At 62.2% G+C, this 15,399-nt stretch overlaps 1 protein-coding gene across 4 annotated transcripts in view; it reads right to left on the bottom strand.

Annotated features, from left to right (window-relative positions):
* Positions 1-15,399, bottom strand: part of SLC6A6 (solute carrier family 6 member 6) — a 70,007-nt gene that overhangs the window by 15,787 nt on the left and 38,821 nt on the right. For all 4 annotated transcript variants that reach the window (XR_517403.4, XM_051851766.2, XM_051851767.2 and 1 more), the window contains 6 exons: positions 14,714-14,848; positions 13,511-13,745; positions 7,530-7,662; positions 2,350-2,484; positions 1,246-1,349; positions 993-1,117 (listed from right to left, as the gene is read on the bottom strand). Coding sequence is in view for 3 of the 4 variants with exons in the window: in XM_051851766.2 (XP_051707726.1) it covers positions 993-1,117; positions 1,246-1,349; positions 2,350-2,484; positions 7,530-7,662; positions 13,511-13,745; positions 14,714-14,848 (867 nt within the window). In the remaining variant the exon portion in view is untranslated. The remainder of the gene's footprint in view (positions 1-992; positions 1,118-1,245; positions 1,350-2,349; positions 2,485-7,529; positions 7,663-13,510; positions 13,746-14,713; positions 14,849-15,399) is intronic.

The following is a 15,399-nucleotide window of genomic DNA, read 5'->3' as shown; positions in this document are numbered from 1 at the left end:
GGGCCCTGCCAGGATCCCTGCAGTCACCTGCCCCTCCCCTCTCCCCAGGCCCCTGCCTGCCTCCAGGTGGCCCCCAGAGGTGGTGAGAAACGGGGAGGGGGGCAGCGTGCCAGACGAGACCTTCCTCCAGTTGCTCTCTGTGCTCAGCAGAGAGGCTGCCAAGGGGGACTGGGGCAGGCGGTCCTGGGAGCCCAGGGCTCTCCATCTCAAGCTGCTGCAGGCCAGGACTGGAAGCAGCCGCCACAAGTCCTAGAGTCCAGACCCCTGAGAGACCAGGCAAGACGCTAGGATCCCGGTGCTGCAAGACCCTTAACTCCCATGGTCACGGCTCCCAGACCACCTCCTGCTGGGGCTGCAGGGTCCCAGGTTCCGGAGGTCCCAGCCTATACGGACTTGGGGTTCTGGGGAACTTGGGACCCCAGCTGTGGCCCCGGAGCCCACTCTCAAGGGTGTCCTCACAACCTACCCCTCATGGGATCTGTCGCCGGCCCAAAGGTGCATCCTCACCTGCCTCCTCAGCCCTGTCACACCCCCTGCCCCCCCCCCCCCCCGAGGTGCCGGCAGAGCAGGCTCAGGGCCTTGGGGGCGCCTTCTCAGCAGGAGTGTGCCAGAAGCAAAGACACAAGACCGAGGCTGAGAAGGCGGTGGTGGGTGCCCAAAGACCGTGTTGACTGGGCCCGAGTCAGCAGGTTCTTGCCGTCACCGGCACCAGGCACTTGCCGGGACGTGGTGGGAAGAAGACATTGAGCTAGTGGAAGTCCCCAGCTTAATCACCCCTGCGTTCCTGCCGCCCCTTGAGCCACGCTACAAAATGTTCAAAATGCAGCTTTGATATTCTTTGATGTAGGGGGTACATCTTGGTGGGGGGGGTCCATTTTAGAAACCAGGCTCTCCCCCCCCCAAGCCCCCTGGGGTCTGGCTTCATGCCTGCAGTACTCATCTTACACACTAGGTGGCAGTGCCCACCACCACTGCCACCGATACCACCGTACCTGACTCAGCCACATCAGCAATGTCCACCCCTTGCTCTTGTGCCATGAAGCCCAGGATGGAAAAAATTGCGAAGCCAGACACAAAACTGGTACCACTGTTCAGGCATCCCAGCAGCATACAGTCCCTAAGTTACACATATGTCAGGGAGCAAGTTAATTCACAACACAAGGAAGCCACGCTCCCTACTTCTTCTGTTTTCTTAACATCATCATCATTTCTAGGGTCCACCAGGCCCGCCGGCGCGACACTTGCCTGTACGAGTTGTACTTGTACTTGTTGTAGCTCCCCAGTGACGTCATAGCCCCCAAGCAGATGGCATAAGAGAAGAATATTTGGGTCCCAGCGTCAATCCACACCTGCCGGGGTGAGGGGAGGGGGCAAGGAGAGAGAGAGCAGGGGTCAGAGCCGGCTTCCCGGAGGCGGTGGTGTAGGCTCTTGGCCGCCAGGCAGCAGCCCCAGGTCGGGACCTTGGAGGGTGCTGACTGTGCGCTGTTGATGCAGCCCTTGTGCTACAAGCCAGGTGCCTTGGGAAACAGGCTGAGCTGATGAGCTGCTGGAAAGCTCCAGAACCAAAACACGGCCTCCTGGCCCACCCTGCCCACACCCCTGGCCGGGCTCTGGATGGTCCTGGGTGAGGCGACCCACTCCCGGAACCTCCGTTTTCACATCTACAAAACAGGCTCCAACGCCCCACTCCCTGCACGGCTGCTTCTCAAGTTCAGAGAGTGAAGACGGCGCCCGGTGTCCCCAAGTCCAGGCCGCTTTCGTCACTGTCACCGTTATCGTCTGGGGACCCCGCAGATGGACTTGGGGAGACTGTTAAAGCATCGTGCAGGCAAAGTGGCTCTCCTGGCTCTCTGGAACCTTCTACCTTCCCAGCTGTGCCCTGATGTGGTCCACACCCCTCTCCCCACTGCCCATCATGCCGGGGGCAGGAAGATAGTGCGAAAGGGGCCGTGAGACACCCAGGGCCCTGGGAGGCACCAGTAAGACCGAGGGCGCTGGGGACGAAAGATCTCGGGTTTTCTCCAACTCCGAGGCCTCGTGGCTGAGCACCCACCCGCCAAGGAAGCTGGCGGCTGTGCCGGCCCGGACTCTGCCACGCTCGCTGCAGGCACAGCCTGGTCGGAGGGGTCCCTTGCTCCCTTACCTGGCGCAGTGCCCAGGGCAGACTTCCCCTACCTGGCAGCCTCAGGAGTCCTCAGCACGAACAGACGCACACAGCCGGAAAGATCCGTGAGCGCCCAGCACAGGCCCGGAGTGAGGCCGTGTGCACCCTGCCCTGTCCTGTGCCGGCCAGGCCCTGGGTAGGAGGAGGGAGGGAGGGAGAGGGGATGCGTCCCTGCCGCGCCATACCTGTGGGTCCTCGAGGCGCGTGATGTCGGGGTACAGGTAGAACTTGATGCCCGCGCCTGCCCCAGGCAGTGTCAGGCCCCGCACCAAGAGCACCAGGAGCATGGCGAACGGGAACGTGGCCGTGAAGTAGACGACCTGCCGGGGAGAGAGGCACGCAGGTGGGCCCCAGCCAGCCCCTGCCACGTGCACTCCAAGGCGTTGGCGGCGCGGCCCTGGGTGGGCTACTCTGCATCCCCGGGCCTCTGCTGCCTCGCCTGCACCCTGAGTGTTCCGTCAGTCCCCACCTCATGCACCAAGATTAAATGAAAATGTCTCCAAATATTTACATCTGTCATGTCCCAAGCATGACGAAAGCCCAAATACGGTGGTGGACGAGACAGCCAAATCCCTGCACTCGAGCCAGTGGACAGGGAAACATGGCACAGGAGAGTGGAGGGAGCCGCAGCGTGCCCAGGGCAAGGGGCAGCCCCCGGCGTTCCTGTTGCTGCTGTGAGCAACCACAAGGCTCTCTCTACGCATTGGCTGTGTGAGCCCGGGCCTGGGGCTTAACCTCTCTGGACCTCTGTTGCTTCTAGGGTAACCAAAGCCCCTACAAGGGGGTGAGGCGAGGAGCCCAGGGGGGATGATGCCTGCAACTCTGTTCAGACAGCACCTGGCACTGGGCAGGCTCAAAACCCCCTGCCAGGCACTGCGGGGCCACGGGGAGGGGTGACCAGGCAGCGCCGGACGGGCAGAGCTGGCAGGGCAACTCCCAACACAACAGAATTCCCCGCCAGACACAAGCCCCCCCACCCCGCCCCCAGCAGAGACAACCAGCGAAGGGCCTTAGAAGAGCAAAAAGGAGGCTTCCAGGTCCTGCCTGGCTCCGCCACCCTCAGACCAGCAACCCCGTCAGCATTTACAGAGCGAGTACTGTGTGCCTCCATGCCATTCCAAGTGCTGCAATCCCACCCCGACCCGGCCCGTGCAGCTAAGGTTTCCTACACCTGCATCTTAAAAGGGAGGAAGCTGCGGCCAGCAGAGGGCGCACTTCCCGCCTGGGGTCCCATGGCACTGACAGGGCGCGGCAGGGAGTCTGTGCGCCACACAGCGGTCAGCAGCCTTGCCTGCATGCATGGCAGCTCACAACTCCTCCCAAAGACCAGGGGGAGCAGTGAGCCCCCAAGGGCCAGAGTTGAGACCCTTGGGGCCAAATTCAAGCTTACAGGGAGACCATGACAGATTCTCTTCCCCACCTGGGCGTGAGAGGCTCGTCAGTGGGGGGCTTGCCCAGACCTGGGGTCCGCTCGCCGCCTCCTGTCCCCTCATCATCCTAGCTGGTGAGCTGGGGCTCAGCTTCCCGGTCTGTGTAGTCGGGAGGCTGCTGGTGCCCACCCTGGTCATGCACCTGCCGTCTGGCCTGACGCTGACCCCGCCTCTGCCACCTCCTCCAACGGCCTCCACTGGTCCCCTGCCTCAGTTTCCCCAGCCACCCTTATCTTCTGGTCCTGAGGCCAGAAACCATCATGATTTCCCAAGGACAAGAAGGCGTGGAGGTAGCAGGGGGTAGCAGGAAGCCACAGAAGGGGTGAAAGAGCTCAGGAAGAAAACCAGGCAGCCCGTCCCTTCCTGCATCCCACCTCTGGGGCCCAGTGTGGGCCACACCCGGGGCTACTGGGGCTACTGAACAATAGCCGTGGAGAGCAGCCCCAGGGGGTCCCCAGGGGCAGCTACTTCAAAGCCAGCTGAGCAGCCAAGCTGCGGCCAGAACACTCTATGTTGGTGAAGGCTGGGTCAGCTGCTGCTGGTGTAGACGGGCTGGTGTAGACAGATGTGACAGGTACACTGGCGGCATCCCCCACAGCCAGGCTGAGCCTTGGTTGGGCCAGGTGCTGCTTTACCCACAGCAGGAACCTAAGCCTCAGAGAGCTGACGTCACTCCCAGCACCGTCAGGTGCTGGCATGGGATTTCAGCCAGGCCACTGGTCTCAGGGTCTCTGGATCGTGGGTGTGTGTGCTGCTGTTGCCCACAGACCCGAGTGGGGAGCTCTGGGTTCTCCAAGTGGGTAGTAGGAACCCTGCTGCCTCTCAGGGTGCACATTCACAGGGAACTGACTTGGGAGCAGAGCTGGGACTTGAACCAGGGCCCCGGCACGAGCTGCCGCCCCCAGAATGAACACTGGCCACACCCTGGCTGCCCTGCCGAAGGCCACCCTTGTTTCACAGTCTGTTGCTCTGAGGACAAGCTCCTGAGAGCCGTTCTCTCAACTTTTCCGTGACTCCCCGGGGATCCTCACGGGAGAGGCTGGTGCCAGCCGCCAGTGGGCCCCTGGTGGAGGCCCAGCCTTGCCGGGGGACGTGGTATTTTTCCACTCCTGCTGGCGAAGCTCCATGGCTCCTCTGAGCCCTCCGCCCAAAAGCCCAGGGGCCCATGGCCCTGGAAATGTGAGAGGACACTTTCCCCCACTCCCTGGGCACAGGAAGGGGCCTGGGCATGGAGCTGTCACTCACCCAGGGGGCCCAAGCCCACACCAAGGGAGGGTCACGGCTGCATGACTTCCCACAGTGAGGCGAGGAGGTGGAAGAGCTGGGGGGGGGATGGTAGGTTCCCATGGGTTCCCATCCCAGCTCAGTCACTGACACGTTACGTGACACTGGGAGAGTTAATTGCCCTCGCTGGACCCGTCTCTCCCCATCTGTAAAATGGGACTCGTACCTGCACCCAGCAGCAAACACTGAGTTCCCCAGCTAATACACAGCACCGAGAACCAAGCCTTGCACACGGCTGCTCCGGCGCCGGCTGTAGTCATCACCACCTACTGAACGGACTGAGCCACGGCTTGCCCTAGGCCAGGTTCGGATCCTTGAGCTGTGACTCAGGGAGGTGACACGAACCCAGGTCCGAGGCCCCCCCTCCACCATCCCAGCTGGAGCAGTGGCAGCCACGGGGAGCAGGGCCTCGGCCAAAGGGCCCAGCCCCCACGGCAGCCCCGAGCCTGGGCCGTGGCTGTCCGGCGAGCGTGCCGGCGGGTGGGCAGCGCTCGGCCGGCCGGCCGTAGAGCTCGAGGAAGTCCCCGGAGCGGAGTGTGTTTGTCTTGGCTTCTCGGGGCTGGCCCAGGCCGTGCTATTGTTCTGGGAACCACGCCCGCCCGTGCAGGAGGTTGCTGCTGAGGGCAGGGCGGGGAGACCACTGTGGAGTCACGTCTCCACCAGGCCCCAGGAGTGGCCGGCACCCTCCAGCTTGGCTTCGGTCCTGTCTCCTGCGTGCCCTGCGGTGTGCCCAAGGTTGCTCACTGTTTCTGGTGGACACCAGCCTCCAACATCAGCTAGGGGTCAGATATACCCCAGGGCCTTTGCACTGGCTGTTCTCCCCACCCGATCACCCCTTTGCTGTCTTCACATCTCTGTGAGACCTGCATGGCTGCCCTGCCCCCTTCACCCATTCTCCCTGCAGCTCTCATCTCTCCTGGATATTTTTCCCATTCACCTCATCTCATCCTGACACCTCCCAGCAGGCCGTCTGCTCCTGGACAACTGGGATGTTATCTGTTTCGCTGACCGCCTCAGGTCCCCGTCCCCATTCCTACACAGCACCTGGCACGCAGGAGAGTGGCTTGCAGAACATGAATGCGTTACATAAATGACCGGGCCTCTAGCATCGCTCAGCACTGGTGCCGACTCCCTTCTGGGAGGGGAGACTGAGCAGAGTGGAGCACGGATGAGCGTTTCCTGGAGTCTCCCAGGCACTGGGCTAGGCATCCGCTTCACCTTCCCCTTCCTTCCCACCCATTTTACAGACAAGGGCATGACCCTGGGCAAATCACGCACCCTGTCCGAGCCCCAGCTGCCTCCCCGTTTAAACAGAGCTCATGAGACGCAGTGCTGGGGAGCAGGTGCTCAGCTCTAGCTCCCGACTCCAGCTTCCTGCTCACGCCGCTGCCCTGGGGGGACCCTGATAATGGCTCCAATACGGGCATTCCTGCCCCCACCCCGGGGACACCAAGCCAGGGGACAGCAGCTCTCTCCTCTGCCTCTCTAGCAGGTAACTTTTCAAAAACCGGAACGCTCCCAAGACAGGGGAGGCGATGGAGTGACAGGAGATGCCAGTGCCCTCTGAGGAGGTGTGCAGACACCGTGTCCTCCCCCACGCCCCACCCTGGCAGGCGGCCGTGTTGCAGCTTGCTGATGTCTCCTGCTTGTGCTTCAGGATCTCGGGAAACGGGCAGAGGGCATGGGGGGTGGTCCACAAAATCACTGCTTTCTGCCTGGGCAAGCCTGGGGCTGCGGCCCCCGTGAGCAGGCGGCTGGAGGAAGTGCTGGGGCCCGGCAGTCTCCACCCCTCACCTGCACGCCCCACGAGGCACCGTCCTCACCCTGCAGTGCTGCTCTTAGACATTTCACCCGAACCAAGGCGGGACTTGGGGGGAGGGATGCGTGCGGGCTCGGGCTTGGTGCTCTGACCCTAGCAGAAGCCCTGCTGGCCTGAGCATCACAAAGGCCCTGGCGCAGCCGGCGTCTCCTACCCGGCTCTGCCTGGGAGCACGGGGTGCTGCCGCTATCATGGGCATTTCGTGACTGCCAACATCCAGTCGTACAGAAACCCTTGCTGCAAGGCGACAGCCTCGCTGGCAGCTGCCCCGTGTGCCCATCACGAGCATCCAGGCTGCCACGCAGCTGCAGGGACCCCAGGAGGGCGGGGACCACCGTCACCAGCTAACATCGCGCTGTGAGCAAGTGACAGTCATCAGCCTACCTCTTCCCGCGCAGTCAGCAGCCGACACGTTAGCTGCAGCCCGTTCACTCTGACTCAGCAGTGGCGCTGCCTATACCAGGACACGCCCTGGGATTGGCATGCGAGGTAGTGACGGCCCCTGTCTCGCCCACCTGCTCCCGGACCACCTGCCACGGTGGCAGTGAACAGCTCGGCCTGAGCAACACCACCGCCGGCTGGCTCCGGCCGTGCCTAACTCGCAGTCATGACCTGCTAGTGCCTGCAATTATTGGGAGACCCTGAGACAGGAAAGCGGCGGGAATGGTGCACCTTGGCCTTTAGACTGTGGACAACTGCACCGGCAGGAGCACGAGGCAGACAGACGCCCTGGGGCTGGGCCTGGCTGATCCGTACACCACCACTGCCCACTGCCCCTCTGAGAGCAGGAAGACCCGGCGGGCGGCCGGCCAGGGGTGGGGTCTGGACTCACCTTCCCCGTGGACCTGACTCCCTTCCAGATGCAGAAGAAGCAGATGAGCCAGACGAAGAGAAGGCAGAGTGCGAGGTCCCACTTCAGAGCGCCCGGGTGGTCGATCCCAGCAGACAGGCTTAGCACGTTGCGCCTTCAAGCAAACACAGAGAGGAGAGGTCAGAGGGGCAGAGAGCGCTGGGCTGGGCTCGGACCAGGCTGTGCGGCATCTGCCCGAGTCACCCTTGCCCCACACGGGCCCCGGAATCCCCGGGGATGGAGGGCTGCAGCAGGCAGACCGAGATCAACACAGCCTGGCCTCGGGCAAGCTAAGTCTGCCCCGGAGCGTCAGTTTCCTCACCTGTAAAATGGGTATGGATTCCCCAGGGGACTCAGCCCAACCTTCTTCAGCGACAACCAAGAATGAAGCACAGGTTCACTTCTCAGCTCAGCTGTCCAACCCGGGGCTTTGGGCAAATTACCCAACCTCCCCAGACATGTCTCCTCAACTGTCAAACGGGTAACCGTCCCCTCCCCTGAAGGGTCCTCTGTTATTCCTCGAGGTTATCTGGATCTCTCCCTAGGATGGGAAGCATCCAGAAGGCAGAGCAGTCTGTCTGTGGAAGAGAGCACACAGCAGCCTCACTCAGTCAACCTTAGGAATTGTCACCAGCCCAGTGTCAGCACGCAGCAGCCTTGGGCACACAGCAGGCCCCGCAGCGGCGCTGCCCCTGGGTGGGTGGGGGGGTCCCACTTCTCTGCCAGGGTTTGAGGCCTCGGGAGAAGGCAGACTGAAGGGTCACCAGCAAGGGACGGCCACTGGCCCTGTCCAGGGCCACACAGCACAGTCAAGGCCCCCGCGGGACAGGAAGGAAAGCATCCGCTCACGGGCACGCTCCCGGTGGGGCAGGCGCCCAAGGGGACCCTGACACCCAGAGCCGACCGAGGCAGACCCCAAGGGTGTCCTCCCCGGCTCTGCTGAGCACGGGAGACAGGGCCTCAAGTTCACAGACCCTGGCGGGACGGGCAGCACCAGGGTGTGACCTGGTGCTTCAGCCTCCTCTTTTGTCCAAGAGGAGGAATGGGGCGCTGCTGGGGAAAGCACTTGGAACTCTCCGAGCTCTCTGGCCAGATCTCAGAGCACCCACCGGGTGAAAAATGCCTTCATTTCTCTTCCTTTTCTCCCAGGAAAAACTTTCAAATAGAGACCACGCAGGATCCCCAAGTCCCCTCGCAAACGCAGGCAGTGCTCGGCTGAGTGAGTGTATAAGGGAGCCCAGGGCGGGGGTCAGGACACAGGCCACTCCCCAGGACACAGACCAGGCACTTCCTGTTGTCCTCTGTCAGTCATGGGGATGGCCACGCCCCCACCCCAACCCCTGGGACCACACACCAGTAAAGCCACCCGGTGACAGCCTGCTGGCCGAGGCCTCTTCAGCAAATCTATCCGAGGAGTAGTGTCTGATGGCCCCATTTCACAGGTGGGGAAGATGGGGGCTTTCGGGGTCCACTCGCCCCTGGTGCCAAAGCCAGCAGGCTCCCCAGCCCAGGCCTGTCTGAATCCTCAAGCCAGTGCACCCTCCACCCCGCCATCCTGCTCAGCTGACTTGGAAATGCAACCTCCATTTTTAAAAGGCTCTCTGCAGGCTGTGGAGTAGTGGGGTCTCCTGGTGCCACAAGGCAAGGTGTAGGCCAAAGCCAAGTGTGCCTCCGCTAGGGCCTGGACAAGCACGCACCAGCATCTACGTCAGGCACATCCCTCCTCTGCTCCACATCCTCCCATGGCTCCCGCCTCCCTGACAACCAGGCCCTCCTGTCCTGCCCCACTCCTCCTGTCACTCACTTTCAACAGTGGGGGGCTCCCCACTTATAATGATTCCAGGACAGCAGTGTCTGAAATCTGCTAGACACAGGGCCAACCCCACATCACTCCCTCCTCCGCCAACATCTCTCTTGTCCCAGTGGAGTATCGGCTCTGTGGAGGCAGGACCTCACTGAACAGCACCTGGCACACAGCGGGTGCTCAGTCGATATGAGTCGAGCAAATGAGTTAGACCCATTTGGCCAACGGGGACATCGAGAGCCACACAGCATCAGAAAGTCACCTGAAGTCACCCAGACAGAAATCAACTCCGGCCCTGCATTCTTTGTTCTGACGCCACCCTGGGGGACCAGCCCACCCCCAGCGACCAGGTCCTCTGCTGCCCTTGGCCAGAGTCTCCAGCATCCGGGCGTCCCTGCCTCTCGTCCAGAGGGAGGAGGCGCAGAGGTGAGCCGCATTCCTGTCCAAGAATAGTAATGATTCATTCCAGGGTGGGATCCAAGAAAGAATTGCCTGGACGCCTGCTCCGAGCCGGCCGCCCCGCTGCCGTCCAGCCGGCACTCAGAGATGTAAATCGTCCTCCGAGTGGGGCCAAATCGTTTCCTCTTGACCGCGGGCCAGCCGTTTATTGGCCGCGGCTCTCCCCCTGGAGACCGGCGGCGGCAACAATTACAAAAGGGCCGGCCGGCGAGCACGGGGCACGCAGGCCTCTCGGCCCGCCCCTCCTTCTGACAGCTGCAGCCGGAGATTGGCGAGGGGGGCTTGTTTGCAAACATGACTCACATCTTTGATTCTCACAAAGCCTAATGATACGTGCCGGCCCCGGTGATGGACGGCAGCGGGCCAGGGCCGGCCCTGCCTGTCCTCCAAGGCCAGTGCGGGAGCGGGAGCCCTGCAGACAGAGGTGACCTAGGGCAGCCGGGACCTGCAGGAGGGGCCGAGGCTTGGCTTCCTTGCCCCAGCCTGCGTGACTCTGGCTGTTAAGGACTAGGCCAGGGAGACAGCCACCCCGGGCTCGGCAGCTTCTCGGGGGTCCGGCAGAGGGCATTGCACCAGCTCTTGCTAAGAAGGGTGACTCAGTGGAAGCCAGCACTTCCAATGTGGGGGGTCCAAGTCCAGAGAGGGCTCTGGGCATGACCTGAGAGTGGACATATACCCATAGGCAAATAGAATGAGACCCATGACCCTGGGCCCTGGCCACATGGCTGGCAGCCACAGAGCAGCTGGAGGTGGGGTCCAGTGCTGGGTACCGGGGCCAGGGCCTCGGCTCCTTCTTGCTGCTTCTGTAACCTCGGGGAAGTTGCCCAGCACCTTGGAGACCCCATCCTGTACCCCCCTGTGTCGCAGCTCTGGAACACACCGCCCAGCCTGTGGGTGTCAGGACCACACTAGCTCCAGGGCCCTGCGGACACCCCAAGGTCACATAGCTGGGACACGTGGGAGCCTCCGAGGCCTCAAACACACCCATCCCCATTCCACCTCGTCAGTCTCGTCAGTCAAACAGAGCAGGAGATACAGGCCAGGACAACCACAAGGCTCGCTGCCTGCTCCCACAGGGATGTCAGAAGACACTGTGCCCCCCATCCGTCGCCTTCTCACCTGCCTGCCTTGATGTGAGCCTGACACCCACGGCCTTAACCGTGGCACCCTCCCCAGCACTGTGCGCTCCCTGGGCACTGCGCCTCCACTGGGGCTACTGCTGCCCAGGACGTCTTCTCTGGACTTTTCTGCCTGGCGAGCTCCTACACATCCCTCAGCGCCCACCTCCTGCAGCCTCTCTACTTGCAGACAGGAAAACAAAGCCAGAGAGGGGCAGGAACTGATGCCCAGGCAGATGTGGATGACCAGCAGGGAAGGAGGGGCCATCTCAGGCCCAGGACGGGGGAAGGCAGGAGGCTGGGTCTTCCTCACCCCCAGCAGCCAGCCCAGGCCCAGCTGCAGAGCCCCTGGGCCCTGTGTGCTCACACAGCGGGGGGGCCTGGGCCCTCGCCTCAGCAGCTGCCCAGGCTCCTGTTCCTCGGATGCCCCCGCTTCCCCAGGGACCCAGAGAGAGCGCAGGTGACTCTGCCTCGAGTGCCTGGGGTCTCACGGAGCTCCGCTGGGCCCCAGGGCTGGTGGGGGGGCAGGGGCGCTGTGGCAGGAGCTGGTGCTCTCCCCACAGGGCAAGCCCAGCAGGGCAGTGCAGGAGCTGGGGCAAAGGTGCCTACACAAGGAGGAACTTTCTAAACACAGTCCCAGCATGCTCTGGGCCAGGAGAGGGAGTCTGGGTGCAGAGTGAGGATCCCTCTAAGAACAAGGCCAGGAGGGTGGGAGTGAGGACTGGACGCCGAGGCCCTCATGTGGCTCCATGAGCTCCTCCTCCAGGCCCCTGTGGACAGGGGACACGCACAGCGGGAGGGACCACCCCTCCCCAAACAGGCACACCTTCCGGGCCATCCGGGAGGGACCCTTCTTAAAGGGCCGGGCACGTCAAGAGTCCCAGCCGTCCTGGTGCAGTGTCATCCACAGTGAGGACCCCCATGTGCTGAGCCCATTCTTGGGGCCAGCCAGGGAGCATCTGTTAGGGCATCCCCCACCCACTAGGGGGCAGTGCGGCCAGCGCCTCCGACCCAGGTGAGGGCAAGGCAGCGGGAGAGGGGAACGCACCTGCGTAAGCTGATCACAGCCCAGTGAGGGAGCAAACCCAAGCAGGCCTGGCTGGGCTGAGGCAGCAGGGCCTGGCACACGCCCCCGCAGGCTGGCAGGGGGCCAGCGTCCTGGGTGGGGCCGTCCTGGCCAGCAGCTGTGCCAAGAACAGCACAGAAAGGCCAGGGCTGTGGCCTTGGGCCCCGTTCAAGGGAGAAGAATGAAGCCCCAGCGATTCTTTGTCTGCGAACCCAGGGCGGGAGTCCAGGGTCGATGACAGCACTTTTAATGCCTTCTTTGTTTCCAAGTGGAAAATAGTCACCCATGAGGAGCCCCCAGGCCGAGGGGGCCTAGAACCCTGCCCGGGGGCACACCCGGACGGCCCAGGAGCCTGCCAGTGATTCAGACCTTGCCCGGGACAGTGCTGGAAAACCCAGTGCAGGCAACTGAGCCTTCCCTGCCTAGGGCTTGCTGTGACCCTGGAGCATGGCTGGGACCAGCTGACCGGCAGCCCTTCCCCTCCACCTGCCCTGAGCCCCCTTCTGAGCAGCCGGCAACACAGTGCAAACAGCAAAGCCACAAGCCAGGGGTGGGGTCGTCATCTCCTCCAGAGCAGGACCCCTTTCCCTACCAGCTCCCTTGCTCCGGGCTTCCCGCCCCACTCATGGCCCGTGTGCGTGTCCTGGAGCTAGTGTGGACTACCTTGCGGTTGGCTTAAAAAGGCACCTGGTTGTCTAGACCCCCAGTGGAGAGACGCCGCCCCGACCTCCCCTCAGGTCTGGGTCTGTCCCAGGGCTCCCTCCAGCCCCTGGGACGACAGAAGACACAAAGTGCTTGTGTGCAGGGGACCACCTGTGTGCTCCTGAGACGCAGGGCTGTGGGGACAAGCCTTGGCCAGGCCAGCCTGCTGGGCACCGAGGCCACACACACTGTCCGTCCCAGCAGCCCAGCCCCCAGAGGAGCCACTCCGAGGACCTGCAGCTGACTGCAGACAGGTGAAGCTGCCCGGCCCAAACCACCATGGGGCAGATCCCGAGCTGAGGACGTGGTCACTGACAGACACCCAGTTTGGGGCTGGCTGTCACACTGCAAGAGCTGAGCCACACATGCTCCCCACTCTATGCAGACAGCTTTTCGTACCAACTTCGGCTTCATATAGGCATTTTTCTCCGCGCACTAACACAGAACGTATTTTTTTCCAAAATACATTAAAAGGCAGGTGTCATTTTCAGATAGCTGTGGGCCTACACCTGCCTTTGGTAGACAATCCCCCACAGGAGTGGGGACGACACATTCCCCCAGCTTGACAGGTCAAGAAACTGAGGCTCAGAGAGAAGGGGGTGATGCGCCTATGATCCAACAGCCAATAAGTGGCAGGCCCGGGATTCGATTCCAGGCCTACCCGAGCCCAAAGCTTAGGTCTGTCTCCTGAGCAGCACCCTGCAGCCCCCCGTCACACACGGTGACTCCCACATCCCTGGGGAGGAGATGAGGGTGGCGGCTGCACCCTCTGCCCCCTGCCCACCTCCCGACCCCTCCGTGAGGCCGGCCTTACTCCCAGAACTCGGTGACGGGCGAGGTGAAGTTGGTGGTGCTGAGGGTGAGCCACACACTCTTGTTCTTGCGCATGGTGTCTTCCATGCACTGCGGCGTGTTCCAGCTGTGGTTGCAGTGTGCCCAGGGCAGCTCCTTCTGGAAGGACTGGAACAGGTAGTAGGTGGCCCAGGCCAGGATGACGATGTAGTAGACGTTCAGGAGCGACACGATCACAATGGAGGCGTAGCCAATGCCTGCAAGCAGGTGAGCGGTGAGCCAGTGGCACGAGGCAGCCAGACCCACACCCTCAACCGCTGGCCGTGGGGCCCCCGGACCTGGGGCCAGAAGAGGGCCTCCCATAGGACCAGCAAGGTCTGGGGGATGCTGGCTGCACGGACAGACTGGAGGAGAAACGGGAGAGTGGGAGAGACGGCAGCCTGGAGGGCTGAGTGGGTGGTTAGCAGGGTGGATGCTTGTTTATGGCCCATGCGTTCAATTTGTTGTTGTATGAAGTCATGGGTGATGAGGAGGCTGGGCAGACAGAGTAGAAGGGTGGATGAATGGAAAACGGATGGATGGGCTAATGATAATTGAGTGGTTTAATGGAAGAAAATTTTAATGGGTGGATTACTAAACAGACTAACACATCTTCCCATCCCTGCCAATTAAATCCTAACGGTGATTAACTTAAGTGCGTACTGAACACCAAGCACAGGACCGTGAAGCTATTATGTCGGTACTCACTGTAAGCACAAAGCATTTTTACGTGGCTGTGTTGCCTTCACAGCAACCCTATGAAGTAAGCAGGTTAATTCTACCTCATAGACAAAGAACTGGATGTACAAAGTGAGTTTCCCAAAGCTGGGATACCATGGAGAAGAAGCAGGACTTGAACCCAGACAGAAGGCCTCTTGGCTCTGAGTGTCTGCCCACTAACTCACTGCAAGACACCTGCCAGTGTGTCCTTCCTGCCACCCAGGCAGGTGGGCACAGCCGGGACTTGGAGCCGTCACTGTGCGCCAGGCACCTGCCATCACTCACTTTCTCTTACTCCGGAGCAGTGGCAGCATCGCACCTATACCAGGTGCAGGTCCTCCCTGCACCAGTCCCAGAGCTGAGCGACACGTGTGAGCACGCAGTGTACCTGCAGAGAGCAGGTGCCCAGCAGAGCCTGGCGGCGCCGCTGCACACCAGGCCCCCACGACGCCTGTCCTGTACTCACCAGAGAACAAGGGGCAGATCTTCTCCCAGCACGTGATGCCGCCTTCAGAGGTGTACTGGCCTATGATTATCTCCAGGAAGAACACAGGCAGGCCACTCCCAAACAGAAAAATGAAATACGGTATGAGAAATGCACCTGCAGAGAGAGCACACAGGGCAAGGGTCAGGCCAGGCCGCTACGGGGCCTGAGTCAAAGGTTCTCGCAGCCGATCCCTCTCGGCTGCTGGACTGGGGAGGACGGGCCAAGGCCATGCTCCTGGTGGTTGAAAATTCTCCAGGAGCTGCCCCACTTTCTGACACGCCCTCCCACTGTCTTTGCATCCACCGGGTACTTGGAACCTCAGGGCCTCCGGTGGGGCTGGGCCCGCTGCCCATCTCCTCCCTCACCTGTCCCCTTGATGAAAGGCTACGAGGGCTGCTCTGACCCCCTCTAACACCACGACCCGGCCTCCCCCGGCCCACAGAGAAGCACTGCAGGGGAAGGGTGCAGCGGGGAAAAGGAGGCGGCTCTGCAGCTGGGGCCTGGGAGCCATGGGAGGAACGAGGGGCAACGCATCGCTCGCGGCTTTAGCAGGTCCCCACGCCCTGTGACTGTGGGCAACTGGGGTGTGTGCTGTGCTCTGCTCTGGGGGGCACCCAGGGTGCTCACCAGGGTCCCAAAGGGGCCTGCAACACACGGAGAGGTCT

The sequence above is a fragment of the Oryctolagus cuniculus genome, chromosome 10 (assembly GCF_964237555.1).
Source record: "Oryctolagus cuniculus chromosome 10, mOryCun1.1, whole genome shotgun sequence".
Taxonomy (NCBI): Eukaryota; Metazoa; Chordata; class Mammalia; order Lagomorpha; family Leporidae; genus Oryctolagus; species Oryctolagus cuniculus.
The sequence above is the reverse complement of the archived record's forward strand: the minus strand, read 5'-3'. Positions and strand labels throughout refer to the sequence as shown.